This window comes from Xenia sp. Carnegie-2017, unplaced genomic scaffold, assembly GCF_021976095.1.
Source record: "Xenia sp. Carnegie-2017 unplaced genomic scaffold, XeniaSp_v1 HiC_scaffold_22, whole genome shotgun sequence".
In the NCBI taxonomy this organism is placed as follows: domain Eukaryota; kingdom Metazoa; phylum Cnidaria; class Anthozoa; order Malacalcyonacea; family Xeniidae; genus Xenia; species Xenia sp. Carnegie-2017.
In genome coordinates this window covers 9,784,274-9,805,392 of record NW_025813485.1, presented here as the reverse complement: position 1 = coordinate 9,805,392, position 21,119 = coordinate 9,784,274, and the positions used below count along the sequence as shown (strand labels likewise).

The following is a 21,119-nucleotide window of genomic DNA, read 5'->3' as shown; positions in this document are numbered from 1 at the left end:
TTGTAATGTGTGAAAGTGACAATTTGAAATTTAAACTGTGGACAAATGTTAGTTTCTGTCACTGGCCTCTCTTACTTCTGAAAAACTGGTATGTTTAACATGCATCTAAATTTGTGCATTGAGTTGCATTTTATAAAGTTCGTGCTAATTAATAAATAGCCAGGTGTACAACATACAACAGTAATGCCATATGATGACCTGCTCTACATAAACGCCTAAAAGCAGCACTTACCCTCAGTGGTTAGAACCAGGGTTTTAAAATGATTATAAAGCTAGCAAAGTTATATCTTACATCAAAATATTATAGTAAAGTATATCATATTGATTGCAAAATTAGTTTTTTCTTGCCATACAGATGGTGAATAATATATATGCAATATATTATATAATTTAGCATGTGTGTTTACAGTGTTGGGTCTTATTTGTGAAAATCTATAATGATTCTATAATATTAAACGAAAATAATCTTTTTCATACTTGTATTACATTATAACTTTTGCTTAAGTGTTTCAAAAGTAATCATTGTGAAGTGTTATTTGTGTTCTTGTGTTTTTTTTTAAGTGGGTATTGACCCTTTTTTAATATTGTCTTCTTCATAGTGCAACTAATAATCACACAATAATATGGCATAACAGTTTTTTTAACAACGAACTCAAAATATATTTTTCGCCAATTTTTCGAAAAATTTTGCGATGTGTTTTTCTTTTTGTTTACGCTCTAAACTTTCAAAAAGGACTGGGGAGAGCTAATTTTGCTTGGAAACACAAAACTTACCGAAAAACAGCGTTTTTCGCGCTGACAGCTTCATTTTCAAAGATTCAAACAATATTATAAGGGTAGACAAGTCTATTTCACATCCTTTTAATGAAAGAAACAAGGGGCACGTCAGTTTTGTATTCAAGTTACGAGGCATGTTTTGACGTGCAAAAACAAAGTTCGCTTTTCATCCTTCTAAAAAACAGCTTTTAAATGCACAAATATCTTTCAAACTTGTTTTATATTAAAGTCCAAATATTGTTTAAGGTTTTTAGCCATTGTGTTTGCTCAAAGTGAGCTGTTTTGTGCAGAAAATCCAGCAATTTCGAAGTGATATATTTCGCCACCATACCACAGAATAGATACATACAGAAGGGCCACTCTCGTCGGAACCTTTGAAGATTTTGTTGTCAACTTTTAGCCCGCAATCAGGCATCGCCGCCATGTTGGCAGCAAGATAACTCCAGCAAGTTTGTAATAGAAAATATAGTAATGAGAAACAGTTCGGCGCGTCCTCGACAATTATATGGCTATTCCATTTTTGTTTTGTGTATGCCATCACGAGCAATGTCAAAGAAGGTAATTTAGACAACTTAGGTCGAATCGCATCGTTAGAATACACGTTTTAGAGTCAAAATTTGTTATTGTGGTCTGATGCTTTTGCCAACTTGCCAACATTTAATCATGGTTATGCTTGTATTGCGAGTTACAATGAAAAGGATCATCAACTTTGTCTATGGAATTTTCCTTGTAGTAAGTTTGTAGAATGTTACAAATGCTTGACTTTAATGTACTTTCGCGATCTTTTATTAGAAGAGGAAAACTCGCGATTTGCAAATTTGATGCCGTAATAAATTCGCATTCTTAAAAAAAGTTTGACCAAATATTGCAGTGGAAACTGTGAACATGTACGGAATGGCACTGGTATCATGTTAAGACTCTTCAAGATGCTCTTTCCAACATTCAGATTTTTGGTTGTGACTAAGAAGCAATCCACGAAGGTGTCTTCAAGTTGCATAATGTAATTTAAATAGCACGATGAAGGAGCAGTCAGCCCACCAAAGTTGAGTTCTTTATATGCTTTGAAATAGCAAAGCAAATTACCATCATTGTTTATGTTATTTGAAGTCGAAACGTTCTTACATTGGAGACAGCTGTGGATTTTGAAAGCTTTGCTTAGCAAATATCCTGAAACATAGCAGCATTTTTGAGCAATAAATTGTTGCTAATATTTTGTTCTCGGTAGTCATTTCACCAATCAACAGTGAGTTACTTGGAGCTTTGTAAGTGCATGGGTAAGTGACATACTAAATGGTTTGGGCTTTTTTTTTTGAAAATTGTGTTAGCAGAGTGTCCATATCTTTAGAACAGTTTCCTTTGGAAGAGGTCAAAAGTGAAATGAAAAAAAACTTTCGAAAAGCTCTGATAAATTGTATTGGCGTGGGATTGTCAGAATTACCTCCTTGCTGGTGTAATGTTCCAAAAAAATTCTCTAGAGCATCTGTGTTTAATCTTCTGGTAAGCAAGAATGCAAAATTATGTGACGCATGAAGATAGGTCCAGAGACAGATAATGGCCTTTATAGATATAAGCCATCCCTTCAGTGATTTGATTCTGCCTGTGATGTTTTTACCATCTTTTACCACTTTGATACCCTGGATAAAGGACATTGCTTCTTTGAGAAAAGCAATGTGATTATTGCTGTTGCTTATTGCACTTCTTTGTTCTTTTGCTGATTTCAGTGTGGAACTACTGACGCAATCGAAAAGTGAATCAAATTTGAAAAGCAACTCAGCTGTACCCAAGGCTGATGGTGGTAGTGCTCCAATTGATGAATATGTGCAAATTGATGCAGCAATGGTGTGGCTGAATATTTGTGTAGCATATTTAACTTGAAAATTAATCTGAAAATTAATGCAGCGACAGCGATGTAACGAAAATAACAATATATATATATTAATTGAAGCAAGAGGACAATTTTATTTCCTTACAACGGAATCAATACTTTAAATTATCTAAAACATGACAAATATAAGGAACATATAGTTAAGAGCATCTGGAAGTTAGCTACAATCATACAATATAAGAATTTTCCCAACACAATATGGCATTGGCATTAAATACAATTGCACAAGTTTGCAATTTCTCAATGAACATTTATCGAATGTTCGGGATATGACTAAATTTGTCTGAATTCTAAAGCACCAAATCCAATGTCATACGAAATATCTTTTTTAGTGTAGCCCGTTCGTTGATATATTTCACATTGTTCCTTCTTGTTTCTGATTTAAAGACGTTCGTTAAGCGCTTTTCCGCTCCCGTTCTTTACAAATAAATAAATACGAATAACCGTGACCACACGGCCACGGCACAGCATTTCTCATACAGGTCTCGATAGAATTGTACACATTGGTTGTACATGAAAATGCATAAAAATATGTTGATTGTATGTTCCCATTTCAGCACAGCTTTCATTTGGTCGTCTCAGGATAAATATTTCAACTTTTCAAGTAATAACGCCAAGATTTTTGAGTTGTACATTGCTACCCTTATTTAGTGTAGCAAGTTTATCTTGCTGCCAACATGGCGGAAGTGGCGCATGCGCATTAAAATTTAGGACCGCATTTTTCGCGAAGTGGCCCTTCTGTATGTATCTATTCTGTGACCATACCTTTAACGGCGGCGATCATGCAGGCTTTAAAGATGGCAACTTAGTTAGCCTTCCAGTTATTATAGAGAGTGGCAGCGGAGCATTGATAATAGGCGGGATATATTCATATGCTATAATCCGTACACACAATTAATTTCAATAGAAAATAATTAAGTAAAACATGCATATATGAATAATAGCCTCCGCCAATTATCAATGTCCCCGCCCTTCATCATAGAGTTTACTGTTGGAGACAGTAAGGCTGTGACGTCACATGCAAACACACTATAGAAACTTATCGCTTCCGAAAGTCGAACGCATGATCAATTACTTTCGAAAAAACTTTAAAGGTAGGAAACAGCATTACGTCCAAAACATGATTTAGACTTAATGTATAATGCGAGATAGAAAAGAGCTTGATAGGAGGTAAAAGGCTGTTTAAGAAAAATTTGTGATTTAGGACACTCCAGTTGTCGACTTGTGATTTAGGAAGTCTATAACTGTGAGGTCTTAAGTTGAGGCACAAAGATGGAAGATAAAGTAGAGAAATATGAACACAGATAAAAAAACTGGAATAAAAACAAAACACATGCATGATACCTAATACAACCAAGCAACATTTACTTAATACGTGCTACAAACGTTCAAGCCAATCAGGATAATCTATATGAAGAACTTCAAAGGGCAATAGCGTATGAAACTTATAACATGTAAATGTAAAAAGTAGTAATAAAAAGAAAAGAAAGAAATAGAAAAACTATTTACTATAACGATAAACCCATTGACCTGACGCAAAAGAGACATGCTAGCTAAACATTTCAAATTTGTCCTAACATGACAGAACATTAACTTACCATGATTTCAGCAGAATTCAAGACGGAGCGCCAATTTAATGCCATAGATTCTAGAATTCAAGCAAAATTACAGATAAGAATATATTAACAAGTGCCTTACAAGGGTCACACAAATAAGAAATATTCACATAAAATAGTTTAAACACACTAATTAAACAGCATAAACACGTAAAAGAAAGTAAAACTGTGCGTGCGCGCGGAGGCATGGCACGTCGTTAACACTAAACAGCGGTTGTCATGAGCACGTGTTTCAATGGAATGCAGTAAAATAGTCAAAATTTAATCAAGTTTGTATAAATTTTCTATTCTCGTTGTCATTTTTCGATGTTCTTGCTCATAATTTGATAAAAAATGCACTGTTCAGGATGGCTTGTTTATATGACAAGGCGGAACAGTATGTTCGCCGAGATGGGATGATGAATGGAGTTTCGGCATATACCGGTCAACAAGGCACTTTTTGCTCATTTAAATGCCCATTCCGCTAGACTGGGATGATATTATGCTGACTTGCAGTATTTAGATACAAAACATGTCAATAACAACCGGATACGATATCATGCAGTAAAAGATGTTCGTATACATCAACGTAAGTATTAACATCACGCAATGGACGCTCAATGCACTGTTATGTACGATTACCCAGTAATAACAGGCTCGTTGGACGGACTATAACGATTCATCATTTGTCTGGAATCAGCACTATTTTCTGTTTTATAACAGTCCCAATTCTATGTGGACAATGAAGTTTAGTTATGGTCTCAAGAAAAAGGTGAAGAACGGTGGAAGGTTTATTATTGCATAAAGCCTAAAAAATATTTCGATATCCAAAAGCTTTATGAATGCTTTAAAAAAGTCTTGTTCCAGGAAGAACTTTCACTTACCATAAAAATATGGCGTTGTTACATTATACAAATAGAATGGAGGAATATATAAATACAACAGAGGAATATATAAATAAAAAAGAGGAATATTTAAATAGAATGGAGAACTCTATTTAGACGGAAGGTCATGGGCTTATTTCGTCGCTTGCCACAAAAATTTTAAGGAAGAATATTTTAAAAAGGAAAAAAGGAGCAAAATAATCCAATTTCAGTGGTTAAGGGGCCATCGAAGATATAGCTCTCCTTGCTTTTTTTGAGCTCATTTCTCATGCACACGACTGAATATTTTACTGTTTTCAGCGCCTTCAATTCTCTTTTAATTTCCATGAGCTCTGCTGCCAATGCATTGATTGACATGTAAATTATGAGAAATAACAAGAAGTTACCCACTGTAGTCAGGGAAAATTAACAAGCTCTTTCAAAAATCTCCTGGCAGCTTATGCCGTAGCTATGTGCTTTCTTGAAGCTATTTGATTGTATTTCATTCATGCCATTTTCTATCATGTATGAGTGTGACACTAGTTTAGATGTTAACTCTATCATGGTGAAAGCTCGAGGGTTTGAAAACAAGTAGTTTCGTATGTCATCAAACGCATCTCATAAGCATCTTCCTCGCCATAGGCAAAACTTTTGTCACCTTGTGTCATGCAAATTTCCTGAATTGTTACAAGGCTGGGCGCAGTACACACAAGATTTGCTGTTCGTTTTTTGCCTCAGTGAGGTAAGTCGCTTGTCATTGCAGCCATTATGTGACTCATTGGATGATTCGTAGTTATTTTAAGCTTGTAGACTGTTCAGTGCTTCGTTGCGTGTGTAAGAAATCCGACATTCGCGATGAAAACTTCAGGCACGAAATTATCAGTCGTTGATGATGTCAAATGTAATATGGGATTAAAGAGAAAAAATTCAGAAACTTTTCTAAAGGTATTCCAGGACGACGGGTCTGCTAGTTCTTTTCGATGAGCTTCTTTAGAGAATATAATGCATTGAATATGTCCACTTTTAGCACGTTGTTTTTTTACAAGTTGATCATACAAATACGATTTTTTTGATCTAATGTTTTGTTAATGTTTTAAGGGAGCAAGCATAATGCGAACAAAATGCTAACTAAGTATAAAAACTGATAAACTTTGGTAGTCAAAAAAATATTGCGGGCAATTAAAAAGTATGGAAAGTCTTTAGTTTGCCAACTATAGTGAATGTGTACCTTCAAAGAGCAGTTCATTTGCCGAGAAAGTTAAGGGCCTGTTCATATGAGGTGGGATAGCCCGCCTAGCCGGGATGGCTTTGCTTGCTGAGTTGAGTTTTTAATTCGTTTCATATGAAACTATCCCGCTTACTAACCCGCTCATAATCCCACCTACAAGCTCGCATTTACAGAGCAAGCACTCGTTGAAGTACTCAATTGATATCTCTCAATTGATATCTCTCACAGCTTTGCTTATTAAAGTGTACGGTTTGATTTTGCTTCACAAATTGAACGAAAAGCGTCAACATGAAGCAATTTGTCAAGCTAATCTTCAAAGGCAGAGCTATTTCCTTAAGAAACTGAAGGATGTAATGATTCAGTTTATGTTTCTATAATGCTACTATGTTTAGGGTGGTATAAATATATTGTCTATGCTTACTATTTCTGAGTTTCTTTTTTGAGATTGAGAAGTTTTTCCACTGAAGTAAATTCTACAGGCAGCAGTTCAGGACTATTTTGTCTCCAAACAAATTTAATATTGTCAACATCGTTATTTTGTTTTGATTTCTTGGTAAAAACTAGGCTCTGCTATAGTTGCTCTGAATAATACCAAACATTTCAGTCCAAAGACTTTTAGTTACAGTTTTCAATTCTTCTAAAAAACATCAAATTTGGAGATTGTTGACTAAAATGAGTGCAATTGTGCTTGCAATCATTGCTTTTACTTTTTGGCTTATTTAGTCACATGTGTGAGTCCCGTTTCTACTAAGTCAAACGGTAGTGAGAAATTCTTTATTGGCCATTTCTTATATTAAATATGATGTTTACCACATATACTGAATAATTTCTTGCCAGAAGCAATTAACAACTTATAATCATGAAAGGCTATACAACCTTTTTAGTTGAATGATTATATAATCATTTTAGAATACAATATATACTTGCAAAGGCATGATTGTGTATGGGACAAGAAACAGAAATTTTTTATTATAGCACATACAAAACACCAAAAACATCTAAGTGCTGAATGGACTTGCACTTACATGGCCCATCATAATCATTTAATGACTGGAGCGTTAGGTAAGAAAAAATTTACTTTATGTATCAGAACTCAGTTTTGAAATGTATCCAGCAAAGAAATTCCTCACTATCATTTGACCTAGTAGGAACAGGACTGACACATATGAGCAATTAGGCAAAAAAAAAACAAAAGAAATTAATGATCCGAAGAATGACTTATACTTAACCAAGTCAACATTTTGCTTAACTAAAAAAATTAAAATTTGCCAGAAGAACTAGAAAGTGAAACAAAAAGACTTTGGAGTTTCGACTAAGAGGTTTGATATGATAAAGCCAAATTATAACTACTTTAACCCTCAAGCAAAATGGCGTGACAATGCGGGCAATACCAAATTTGTTTAAATAGAAAATAGTTATCAAACTATAGGAATGCCAGTAGAATTTACTTAAGTGGAAAGATTACTGAATCTTCAAAAGAATTTCAGAAATTGTAAACTTAGATAATCTATATACCATCCTAAACATATCAACATTATAGAAATATAAACTGAACCATTACATCCTGGAAGTAGAAAATGTGATCAAGACTATTCTTAAAGGTTGTGGATGATAATCGGTACATCTTGAACGCCAATGCCAAACGTCAATTCATGTGTAATATTAATAAGCTAGTTCGCTATAAAAGCAAACCCCTTGGCGAAATTCTATACGAAAACTGTATTTCATTATGTATGATGTTCCTTTACCAAAAAATACAAAATCTTCTTATCTTTTATTTGTTTACAAGAAAAGTGATTGACCTACCAGATTTCTGATTTTTTTGAGCATGCCCTTCTTTATTACCATTGTGAAGTGGCGAATCTGTAATTAAAACATAACTCGGCTTCGCCTGTTGTGTGGGGTCCATCTGCCGCTCTTGCATTTTTCCCAGGAGCCCAGAGCGCATTTCAATGTCGAGTGGATAAGGTCGTCTGGCATCACCTGGAGGAAATATTCGTTTATCAAATTTATTTTTCCAAATAATCTCTCACTTGATGCTTACTTGTAATTCAGAACACTCTTTGTACATCTACAGACAAACTATGTACACCACATACGAGCGAAAAGGGAAAAAATATGATTGAACAATAAAACATGTAGCTATACATGTTCGTATTACAAAAATTACTTGAGTTTGGCACTATAGAAAACACTACATCTTTCATTTAAATTTGACAGCTTACCTGACCTCCACTTTGATGGGGCTTCGATGGCGCAACTACTGCTTATTCTGTGAGCATATTTTATCAAATCCTCAGAAATAATTTTGTCTACAAAAATTGGAAGAAAGTAAAAAATGCCCAAAGTTTTAAGGTTTTCAGTTTCAAGTTTTCAAAGTATTATGCATGTGTATATTGATAAGAGAGTATGCACAAAGAAAGTACACGACTTACTTTTTGCGGCAGTTTGCATAGCCGAGCATTTTTTTCTAGCTTGAAATAGGCCATTTGACTGCATAAGTATACAATACTATAAGTACACTAGTCTATTTAACGACTAAATACAAGACAGAAAGAAAAGCTGGGTGATTAACGTCAACAATTAGAAAAAAACTATAACGCCAACTGATACTGTTCATTCAATTACAACTGCCAATGAACAAAATACATTGAAACACAATGTATACATACAAAATCAAAACTTCACTGTATTACTTTATAACATATACGTATTTTGATCGAAAAATTCTTCCACAAAGCGTGGCAATCACTGACCAGTAATTGTTCCGTCTCAGTTAAAAGAGCATGAAGTTGCAAAATTTCCATATTTTTCATGCGCAATTCTTCCTTTGCTCTATCTATTTCGTGGTGTCTGCATTGTTGCTCTTGTGCTACAAGATTTACAGTAAAGAGAAAGTATGTATGACACCCTATAGATAATTCTTTAAAGTAGCAGTTCACGCAGTAATGATCATATTCTAAGCCCAATCCTGTTTAAGTTTCTTGAATGATATAAGTTAAAAGATGCTGTTTGAAATAACCTCTTCCCAAAAGTGCAAAATGAAAACTAAAGCTTTTTTTCAATGAACAATATAGTATAAAGTATATCATATCAGAAAAAAGAATATTAATTGGTGTATTTGCATAAAAATGTTGAATATGTTGTCGAAAATTTCTATTTCATGAGCCCGCGTCCTCTAAACTGAATTTGACCACAAACACCGCATGTTTTCGACCAATGCCCGCGCTAATAATTCATAATAATTTCGATGACATGCTCCCTCCAGTCTTAATATAACTCAGTGTTTGCTACAGCCGGCTACATGTACCTTGTATATACGTCAGTAATCTAAGTTTAATATATCTATGTGTGATAGGGTCTTACAGACATTTTTAACAATCCTAGTTAATTATGCGTAAATTTGAGCTAAAATAATGCAAACATAAATAATTGATGTAGGTTTGAGAAAAAACAGTGTTTAAAAACGAGCCATAGGTATTTTGACCTCAGCGACATTTTCTTATCTGTTAATTTCCTATACACCTGTATAGCACTGATAAATATGAAACATTATAATATTCTACATTTGGCACAGGTTTGTCTTCTAGACGCCACTGAACTGAACATTCAGAAACAAGTATTGTTAATACAGGGTGTGGTTATGACAGTACTTGCTTTGCTTTTGAAGTAGCTACATCAGCAAAAGTTAAAAAAAATAATGAGCTACCTCTTTGAGCAATATCCAAAAGCTGAGTGTTCTTTTCAGTTAATTTCTCGAGCACCTAAAAGCAGTTCAATTAAATAAACTAAAACGGTGAAATGTTAAAGCAAACATGACATTCATGATTGCATAACAACTGCGAGCGAAGGTAGCTATAAATTGGCAGAACCTTACGCAACAAATTTTTGTAAACGTTAATTTAAATCAATCGACATCGCTTAAAATAGGCGCTTCATAATTGAAAACTTTCAACAAATTTCAAACAACATATGATAATTTTTTTCAATAGTCTTAATATCTGAATGAAACAGTACAATAAATTAAACATAACTATCGTGCCTAAGCGTTTAGTCATAAGACTTGACTATTCTTTATTGTTCAAATACGCACTCGCCTAAATTGCATGTCAACCCATCGCTCTCTAAAATTTTCCATGTCGAATTCAGAAATATCCAGATGAATTTCAGATAGTACTAAAGGTTAATCGGAGTCACCACTCGCTCAGCCATTCGTAATTCAAATATAAAACGACTATCAGAAATGATAAGATAATTCAGAAATTTAGAACTGATAAACGGATTGGTCATGCAAATTTGCACCGAAGGTGATATAATCCAAGGCTAGGAGATAGTTTAAATCAACTGTCCAATGGATGAAACTTTTCGGGTTGCATAAGAGTCAAGTGTTTTAGTAAAAGATTAAACACATTATGCCATTATACAGGTTGTATCACGAACTGAACAGTTTAGAAAGCATCGCTTAAGTCATCAGCGAGCAAGTTCTGCAAAAACCTTTGGACTTGGTAGTTTTCCAACGGTTTATCTGACAGTAAACTTGCGGTAAATAAAAAGCATTTTTAGAGTGAAAATTGTACGATCGAGAAGCACATTTTAAATAGCTTGCGCACGAAAATGACTAGGCTAAAAAGCTTTTGGAACATGTAGGGTTAAAATATGGCACAAGCATTTCAAGCTTAAAAAGTTTCGGGAATTTTGGCAAAGCCGTACACGAACGCTGGGCATCAAAATCGTGAATTTTTTTGCAATTTCCCTTTTTAGGGGCCGATTACATGGAGCAATTTTAGCTGTCGTTATCATAAGCAATAAGTACGCAATTACGCATGCGTGGATATTTTCAGCTGTGATTTCAGCCCAGGCTGAAACGATTACATGACAGATTTTTTAGCCCGGGCTGAAATTTTATCCGGGATAGCTCAATTTCAGCCTGGGTTAGAATTGTTCTCATGCAATCGCGTAGCCTATTTTGATAGGATATTATAACAGGCCCGGAGAGAAATTGCTCCATGTAATCGACCCCTTAATTGCCATTTTTTTAAAACTTCTATCAATTATTAACATTTGCGTTGACTTTAACTTGCATTTATGCACAGTTGATGAGTACCATAATAAAATTGCATTTAACCCTATGTGTTCCAATTGTTTTTTAGCTGTGTCATTTTCGTGCGTGAGATATTTCAAAAGTGTTTCTCGTTAACAATTAAAACTGCTTCTTATTTGCGACTAATTTACTGTTAGATGAACTATTGGAAGTCCAACTGTTTTACCAAACAGTACAGTTTTTTTTATACAACCCTGTAATGTCAGAGTGATCTGATGGACAAGTTTATTTCTCGTGTTTGAAGATTGAACAATGTTTCATGATTATTTAATCTTTCTTTGAAGGTATTTGACATCACTATTTTGTATTCTTTGTATATACCGTGCATGGTCATTTCATGTGGCAAGTGAAAACTTTTGTATACATAATGTTATTGGCAAATAATTATTGCCGCGTTATAGTCGACAAAAACTCTTTTCAACTGCACTTAACACAAAGTTCGCAGCCTTTTTCTTTTATAATAGAGAGTTTCAGATTCGACTACGAGTACGACTACCGCTACGCGATTTGAACGTGAAGGATTGGGTTCTATAAACAAGTTGTCGTACTCGTGGTCAAGCAATTGTTAAGATGATGACTACGAGTACGAGCAAACACAACTTTATTGCTTTATTTCTTGTTAAAATGTTCAGCAATAAATACATTTTTGAAGCATTCATTACTCAGGAATGTGAAAGCGTAGAAAACCGTGTTGCTTTGCAAAGTAACAAGGCAAATGTCTCTGAGAAGTCTCCTTTTCGTATTGGCATTACGACAAACAATATGCAACTGAATAAATGCACGACGAAACTTTTCATATTCGTGGTGAATTTGTACGAAAAAAAGCTTTCAAGCAAGTAATGAAAACACCGAATGCACGGGGCTGAATTATCAACTTCATATTACACATTTAATATAAACGACAACTTTTTTAAAAAATAGACATGTTTCGACATCTCATGATGCCATCTTCAGTATGAGTGAAATAATAGGTGATACAGGGTTTTTATAAAAGTAATATGATACATAAATTACAACAATAAAAAGGAAATAAGATAAATTAATGAGGAGCGTCCGAGCGTATTATAAACTAAATATTGTATTGAATTTAAAAACTTGAACATTGAGGTCAGGGTTAGTTTTGTTAGTGTCGATGATTTTGAAACAAGAGGGTGAATAGTTGGTTTTGCTTGAGTGAGATTTAAGAAGGTGTCGGTAGGTATGAGAGTTTTTGTCTGTTGTGGTATGTTCCCTGATTCTGGTGGATAAATGGCGCGAAGTTTCGCCAATGTATCGGGAATTACATCCCGCGCAATTGAATTTATATATCATCATAGATTTAATTGAATCAGGGATTGGGCTTTAAATGAGAAAAGGTTTTTGATTTTGAATGATGTGAAAATTAGTCAAATGTCAATATCTGTACAGAAGCGTTTCATAATGTTTCTAAGTCTGCGTTGTGTGTGTCGTGAGTAATGTCCGATGTGTGGTAGTTTGAAGTATAGAGTTGTTATTTTGGAATTTTCATTTGTGTTCGTTGTGATCGTCGTGTCAGGAGTTTTGGTGTCTAGGTTGAGGTTGTTGCTATGTTTGTTGTCGAGATATCGTTTTACGGTTCTGTTAATAAAGTGAAGTGGGAAAGAGTTTCGTAAAAGAGTGGATGTGATGTTTTTTTATGTCTCGTTGAAAGCTATTTTTCGTATTGTTAAGTTTGTATGCTCTGTCGATTAGTGTGCGTATAAGTCCGGTTTTGTATGAAAGTGGTGTGAAACTAAAATAGTTCGTCAGAAGTCCTGTGTATGTTGGTTTGTGGTATGTAGATGTTGTACAGCTGTCGTGAGATTTTGTTAGTAAAATGTCAAGAAATGGTAGTTGATCTTGTTGTTCAGTTTCAAAAGAAAATCTAATGTTTGCGTGCTGTGTGTTAATGTAATTATAAAACTTCATGGCCTCAGTTTCGTTAGTAAAAACACAAAAAATATCGTCAACGTATCTGCGGTAAAATAGTGGTTTAGTGTCGTTGTAGTTGTTTAGCCAGTTTCGTTCATGTGAGCCCATGAAAATGTTAGCAAGTATAGGTGCTAAGGGAGAGCCCATCGCAACACCGTCCGTCTGGTCATAAAATTTTCCATTAAATAAAAAATGCGTCTGTGCTGTTGCTATTAAAAACAGTTGGGTGAGGTCTGTCCTGTTTATACTGAACCTGCGGTTGTGAGTGAATATTAAGTCGATTGCTATGTTGATGGTTTCAGTAAGTGGTATGTTAGTAAATAGGCTTTCAACGTCGTAGGAGATGAAGAATTTGTGACAAGAAGTTGATGAGTTGAAAGATGAGAAGTCGTCGAGGAAAGTGAAAGAATCTTTAGTGGAGTGGTCATCTGGTATGAGTGGTGTTAGTAGAGAACTAAGATACTTAGTTAAATTATAATTGTATGCGTTGATTGATGAAGCTATCGGTCGTAGTGGAGGCGATTGTTCTGGTTCTCGTTTCTTGTGAAGTTTCGGTAAGCCGTAGAAGCGTGAGGGTTGAGAACCTCTGTGGAAGATATCATTATAAACTTTGTTGCTAATGGAGTCTTTCTTTAGAAGCCTCCTTAACAGTCGTAGTAGTTTGGCTTCACGTGGTAGTGTGACGTCTTCTTTGAGTGGGGTAAACTTTGCTGTATTGTTAATACGATTCATGATTACAACGCCGTTGCCTTTGTCCGGTTTGAGAATGATAATGTTTGGATTGTTGCGAATGTTTTTAAGGATGTGATGTTTTTTTGAAGTCAGCTGGTGTCGGGTGATAAGATGAGATGTACGAATGAGCGATGTGTGCCGGCTCTGTTTTTAGATGCGTGAGATCTTCTTGATTGCGAATGTTGTGTTTTATGGTTTGGTGGATTTTTTCGAATGTTGCCAGAATGTCGGTTAGGTTGAGTCGCAGTGGTTTAATGCTGAACCCAAGGCCATTTTTCAGGAGTTCTAGTTCTTCGTCTTTTAATTGGTGTGATGATAGATTGGTTATCGTCTCGTTGTGTGTGAATGGTAGGGTTCTGTTCCTTGTGAGATTACTTCACTAAAGATTCTTTCACTTTCCTCGACGACTTCTCATCTTTCAACTCATCAACTTCTTTTCACAAATTCTTCATCTCCTACGACGTTGAAAGCCTATTTACTAACATACCACTTACTGAAACCATCAACATAGCAATCGACTTAATATTCACTCACAACCGCAGGTTCAGTATAAACAGGACAGACCTCACCCAACTGTTTTTAATAGCAACAGCACAGACGCATTTTTTTATTTAATGGAAAATTTTATGACCAGACGGACGGTGTTGCGATGGGCTCTCCCTTAGCACCTATACTTGCTAACATTTTCATGGGCTCACATGAACGAAACTGGCTAAACAACTACAACGACACTAAACCACTATTTTACCGCAGATACGTTGACGATATTTTTTGTGTTTTTACTAACGAAACTGAGGCCATGAAGTTTTATAATTACATTAACACACAGCACGCAAACATTAGATTTTCTTTTGAAACTGAACAACAAGATCAACTACCATTTCTTGACATTTTACTAACAAAATCTCACGACAGCTGTACAACATCTACATACCACAAACCAACATACACAGGACTTCTGACGAACTATTTTAGTTTCACACCACTTTCATACAAAACCGGACTTATACGCACACTAATCGACAGAGCATACAAACTTAACAATACGAAAAATAGCTTTCAACGAGACATAAAAAAACATCACATCCACTCTTTTACGAAACTCTTTCCCACTTCACTTTATTAACAGAACCGTAAAACGATATCTCGACAACCAGGGGCGGATCTAGGGGTAGGCACCATAGGCAAGTGCCTATGGTGAAATTACCAAAATATACTTCGACTTAGATTCGATACGAATTTATCGAATTATGAAACTATAAATAGCACTTTATCGCAGTCAAATCATCTGACTTTTGTTTAGAAATGTTGTGCAATTAAATGACGTAATTTTGATATGAATCGTAGTCCAGATGCGTATGATTATCTATAAAGCTCCGTGTCGTTAGGCAAAGCAGCCATTTTGCCTAAGTCAAGAAGGCGATCTAGCCATTTGATTGGTTGTTAGCAATTTGCCTAAACAAGATGAATTTGCCTAACTTGACATCGTGTATAGGTATTCTGATTGGGCAATTTTTTGCAACCGTATGCTTTCATTGGTCAATTTTTTTTGCCTAACTTGAGCAATTCCAACCAATCATTGCTGTTGATAAGCATAGTTGAGCTAGGCAAATTAGGCAATTGAAAATTAACATACACTCGTATTGTTTCTGAACAGCCTCTGTGCTCAGTTTACGGTTTTGTAACATTTTATAATGTCTTCATTGTGTTGTGGTAATTTATACGAGACTGCTCAGTCTGCGTTGGCCAAAAACGATTTAAAATGCCTTAATGAGCTTTATTCTCGTTTATTGGTCGACGTTCGACCTATGTTTACTAACGAGCAGCTGTTAGATAGAATTTATGACCCCGACCATACTCTGTGTCGAAATTTTGGAGCTGAAATATATGTGCCAAAGCACGCTCATGACGGAAAGACTTGTACTGCAATAAGGTAAATATATTATAATTATATATATCGTATTGTAGTATTTATATATACGTGTAAAATGGTTAAATCTCAATTTCGCTAGGCTATATCTTTGTCTACAGTCAGCAATTCATTCATACAATGCAATCAATCTACCAAACAAAATATTAATTTCTTTTCTTGAATATTTTTTAAGATCTGAAGCTTCTGGCAATTGCCTCTACAGTTCAGCTTCCCTAGTTCTGGTAGGTAACAATGCATTGGTCCCTACTTTGCGAATTTTAACATCGCTTGAGCTATTTATTCATGCTGCTTTTATGCTCAACACCCATGCTTTTTGTCTGTTATAAGTGAGCACAGTGATTACTTTGCCCAAAGCTTAAACAATCTTTTGCCTTTGTCAGTGTCTAAAGAATGTTTAGACACTGGATATACAACAGATGAACTGGTAAAACAGGAGGCTATTTTAAATTGTAATGACCAGAAATGGTCATCTTTTCTTTGTATTTTGGGCCTATCTTCTGTTTTAGGTAGAAAAATTCATACTTTTATCCTGATTCTGGTGAAAGTAGATATAAATTGTTATTTAATCGTATTGTTCAGCCCCGGTTATTAAGCCAAAGAGGTTTGGATGCTATTAATATTTTGTTTTGTCATGAAGGATCTGTACAACCAGGTGAGACTTTTCAGTCTAATCATTTTGTGCCTCTCATTTTCCATGCCCACAGGTTGAAGCGAAAATTGTCTAATTCCTGTACACAGTCTAATTCTAGCAGCTCAACAACAGAGAAACGAAAATTTGTCAAAATTTTTCCAAATATTGCACCAAAAACAGTTGACATTTCAAATTTTTTTACTTCAACTAATAGGCCTGCTGCCCAACCAACTTTTAAAAGGATGCCCAATGAGAGTTTTTCTTCTGCTGCAGCTCTTGCTCAGACATTAAATAAAGCCAATAGTCTTTTGCTTCACACATCATTCCAGGAACTATTGCCTGGTATTCCAACTTCTGGTGATATGCAACCTGCTGTTTTAACCCATAATTTTGATGTTTCCTTGTATAGGGAGAAAGTTAAGGGTATGGATAATTCTGAAATATGTCATTTGATAAAAAATGTATATAAACCAGATAAAAAGTATCATTTTCCTAAATCTAATGGCAGATCATTTAGGCATGATTGGCTAGACCAGCATGAATGGCTTTGCTATTCACCTTCACAAAATGGTGCGTATTGTCTATCGTGTGTTGTTTGGCAATAGATTCCCAGGCAAGGCCAGTAAAGTAAAAAGTTGTTTACTGAACCTCTTCAAGATTGGAAGAATGCTAAATGCTCTTTCACTCAACATGCTGGAAAAAGTAAAGGGAGGGAAGTCGGTTTGCATGCATCCACATCACCAATTTTGATGCTTTGCGTTCCCAAATATCAGGTACTCTGCAGCCTATCGAGATGATCATGGATGCTGGTATCAAGAAAGAAATAGAACAGAATAGGGAAATACTATCTCCAATTATTGATTCTGTCATTTTTTGTGGACGTCTAGGTTTACCTCTTCGTGGGCATCGTGATGATTCCAAGTATCACCCTACTGTTGGTTGTTATTCATCTGGAGGGTTGGTAATTTCATTGAAACACTCAATTATGGAGTTAGGAGAGGGGATAAAGTTTTAGAAAATCATTTAAAGAATTGTGGTAAGAATAGAAGTTATATTTCTAAAACAAGTCAAAATAAAATCATTAAATGTTGTGGCCAGGTAATCAGTAATCAGATTATTTCTGATATCAAAAAGTAAGTTTTTTCTGTTATTGCTGATGAAGCATCTGATTCTTCACATAAAGAACAAATGTCTCTTGTTTTGCGCTTTGTTGATACCGATATGAATATCAGGGAAGAATTCATTTCATTTCTTTTTGTAAGTGGGGACTAAGTGGTGCTCAACTTGCCAAGCTACTTTAGAGGCTCTAAAGGAACTGACTTTATCAATAGATGATTGTAGGGGCAAGGTTATGATGGGGCTGGTTCAGTTGCTGGTTGCACTAATGGTCTAGCAGCTCAAATTTTAAAGCTTAACCCAAAGGCTCTTTATACACACTGCTATAGTCATAGGTTAAACTTATCCATTTGCGATTCTTTGAGTATACGTGTTGTCAATGATATGTTGAAACATGTTAACAATGCCACTAATTTTATTAAAATTTCCCAAACTCGCAATATTCCCTTTGAAAAACATATACGTAATTCAGAAACAAACTCGAAAAGACTAGATTAACAGACGTTTGCAAAACTAGATGGGTAGAACGTATCGAAGGTTTAGATACATTCCAAGAGCTTTTGTACCTGTATACACCACCCTTAACGATATGTCTGAAAATCTAGATGGTGAGTTCAAACCGTCGCTTCAGTCTGATGCCTCATCTTTGTTTCAACTTATTGACAGGTTTGATTTCGTCGTTGCTTTAGTTATCACGAGAAATATTCTTGATTCAACTCTTCCAGTAACACAGTTATTACAGGGTAAGAGTATCGATATAATGGATGGTATTCATTTAATTTCAACTTTGAAAACTGAGGTGGTGAACATGAGGAATTCCTCTGATTTTTATCATGACACCTGGTATGACGAAGCGCTTGAACTGGCAGCAAAAGTTGGCATTGAAGAATGGAAACCAAGAACAGTGCGCAAACAAACGACCAGGAAAATATTCCCCACACAACCATTTCTGAGTATTATAAACGTGCAATTACTCTTCCTCTACTAGATCATTTGCAATCTTCTTTAGAATCACGATTCGACCTTGAGAGTGTGAATGTCTATAAAGGCCTTAGCATTGTACCGACGAAAATGATGTCCATGACAAGAGATGGGGTGGATTGGAAAGAGCCATTCAAAACTGTGGCTAACTTTTATTATGATGATTTGCCAAATCTTTTGGCCTTAGATGCTGAACTTAGGTTGTGGTACACTTATTGGGAGACCCACTGCGGCCTCCTTCCTGATAACATTGCCCAGACTTTAAAATCTGTTCATTTCGCCGGATTTAAAAACATTAAAATTTTACTACGTATTTTAGGAACGCTCCCCATTACCTCTTGTGAATGTGAACGATCTATTTCTTCCCTTAGGACACTTAAAAACTATCAGCGAAGTACCATGGTTGGGGAACGCTTAAATGGTTTGGCCTTGATGCAAATTCATCAGGAAATTGTACCAGATATTGGTGAGGTTATTAATACTTTTGCTGTTGGAAATACAAGGCTAAAATTTGCATGAATTTATTCATATCCTAGTTTTTTATTTTGTTGAAATGTCCATATGTTAACCATTTATTGTGCGTTGTACACAATAGTAACGTCAATAGAATTTGCATCAAACTAATAGCTCGCCCGATAAAGGTTTTTTTCCCTATATACATTCCAATCTTAAAACTGCTGAGTACGTGTATGGTACTCGGCCGTTGTCGACATAAATTTACTTTCACAAAATTGTTAAGCATAAATAGAATAATTTTTCCTTACACCAAATTTTAGTCTTCACAAAGACTCTTTATACAAAGCTCTATTTTGACTATTACATTACATTTACATTCTGCTCATTTGTTGGCAAATGAGAGTGCACATTTTAGGTGGGGGGGTAAAGGGTTGGAATTGACTGGGATGGTGTAAGAAACTGAGCAATCTTACATCCATGAAATGTCCCACATAGTCACCCATTTCTAACCAAACTCCTTTTGCTATTTGCTAAAGGTGTGAAAGGCGAGTTTCTGGCACCTTCAAAAACCAGAGTGCTCATTTTTAGGTGGGGGGTAAAGGGTTGGAATTGACTGGGATGGTGTGAAAAATTGAGCAATATCACATCCATGAAATATCCCATATAGTCACCCATTTCTAACCAAACTTCTTTTTCAAAGGTGTGTAGGCGAACTTCTGGCGCCATAACCAGTCTGCTTAATTCGGCTCTCACAGGGCTGTCCATGCCGGATCACGATTTTTTGTTTTGCGTTAAAGTGTTCCTAGGCATGCTGATGAGCCCTGATATGGGGCGAAACAGTCTTGTGTGCATTCAATATTCTGAATAGTGAAAATCAACGACCTTGTGATATGTAAGTATAAATATACAATGTTTTTATGTATTTATACGATTGAGATCTACAAGATTCTGCATAGCTGAATGATTAGACTGTTTGATTTAAACAATTTATCGAAAGCATAAATAGTGTAGTATGTTTTGCAAAGTATGACGTCATAGGTTTAGCACTGAATGACGTCATAATGTTTTGCCTATGGTATCCAAAATCCTAGATCCGCCCCTGTCGACAACAAACATAGCAACAACCTCAACCTAGACACCAAAACTCCTGACACGACGATCACAACGAACACAAATGAAAATTCCAAAATAACAACTCTATACTTCAAACTACCATACATCGGACATTACTCACGACACAGACAACGCAGACTTAGAAACATTATGAAACGCTTCTGTACAGATATAGACATTCGACTAATTTTCACATCATTCAAAATCAAAAACCTTTTCTCATTTAAAGACCCAATCCCTGATTCAATTAAATCTATGGTGATATATAAATTCAATTGCGCGGGATGTAATTCCCGATACATTGGCGAAACTTCGCGCCATTTATCCACCAGAATCAGGGAACATACCACAACAGACAAAAACTCTCATATCTACCGACACCTTCTTAAATCTCACTCAAGCAAAACCAACTATTCACCCTCTTGTTTCAAAATCATCGACACTAACAAAACTAACCCTGACCTCAATGTTCAAGTTTTTAAATTCAATACAATATTTAGTTTATAATACGCTCGGACGCTCCTCATTAATTTATCTTATTTCCTTTTAATTGTTGTAATTTATGTATCATATTACTTTTATATAAACCCTGTATCACCTATTATTTCACTCATACTGAAGATGGAATAAAGAGATGTCGAAACATGTCTATTTTCAAAAAAGTTGTCGTTTATATTAAATGTGTATTGGCAATAGTGCTTTTACGAAATTATGGCAACTTCATATTCAATGAAATATTTTGTTTGTACATCATTTTGTTTTGTTTTTTGCCAGACTCT

At 35.3% G+C, this 21,119-nt stretch overlaps 2 protein-coding genes across 8 annotated transcripts in view; one reads left to right on the top strand and one right to left on the bottom strand.

Annotated features, from left to right (window-relative positions):
• Positions 1-21,119, bottom strand: part of LOC124447201 (mediator of RNA polymerase II transcription subunit 4-like) — a 46,889-nt gene that overhangs the window by 9,729 nt on the left and 16,041 nt on the right. For all 5 annotated transcript variants that reach the window (XM_046998092.1, XM_046998093.1, XM_046998094.1 and 2 more), the window contains 6 exons: positions 10,058-10,112; positions 9,105-9,220; positions 8,784-8,841; positions 8,574-8,660; positions 8,155-8,331; positions 4,261-4,310 (listed from right to left, as the gene is read on the bottom strand). In XM_046998092.1, the coding sequence (XP_046854048.1) occupies positions 4,261-4,310; positions 8,155-8,331; positions 8,574-8,660; positions 8,784-8,841; positions 9,105-9,220; positions 10,058-10,112 (543 nt within the window). The remainder of the gene's footprint in view (positions 1-4,260; positions 4,311-8,154; positions 8,332-8,573; positions 8,661-8,783; positions 8,842-9,104; positions 9,221-10,057; positions 10,113-21,119) is intronic.
• On the top strand, positions 15,779-20,322 carry LOC124447205. Of its 3 annotated transcripts, none has more exons than XM_046998102.1 (3): positions 15,779-16,043; positions 19,143-19,237; positions 20,025-20,322. In XM_046998102.1, the coding sequence occupies exons 1-3, from the start codon at positions 15,805-15,807 to the stop codon at positions 20,093-20,095; spliced, it is 405 nt and encodes a 134-aa protein (XP_046854058.1). In that variant the 5' UTR covers positions 15,779-15,804; the 3' UTR covers positions 20,096-20,322. The 3 variants fall into 3 exon arrangements, with proteins under 3 accessions (XP_046854058.1, XP_046854059.1, XP_046854060.1); XM_046998103.1 differs by having other exon boundaries at positions 19,928-20,322; XM_046998104.1 differs by lacking the exon at positions 20,025-20,322 and adding an exon at positions 16,216-16,264 and having other exon boundaries at positions 19,143-19,395.

Excerpts from the sequence above, each read along its gene's own strand:
- LOC124447205 (XM_046998102.1), top strand. The coding sequence starts at position 15,805 with ATGTCTTCATTGTGTTGTGGTAATTTATACGAGACTGCTCAGTCTGCG. Across the intron at positions 16,044-19,142 it reads AAGACTTGTACTGCAATAAG|GACACTTAAAAACTATCAGC; the intron begins GTAAATATATTA and ends TTCTTCCCTTAG. Across the intron at positions 19,238-20,024 it reads GGAAATTGTACCAGATATTG|TGTTCCTAGGCATGCTGATG; the intron begins GTGAGGTTATTA and ends TTTGCGTTAAAG.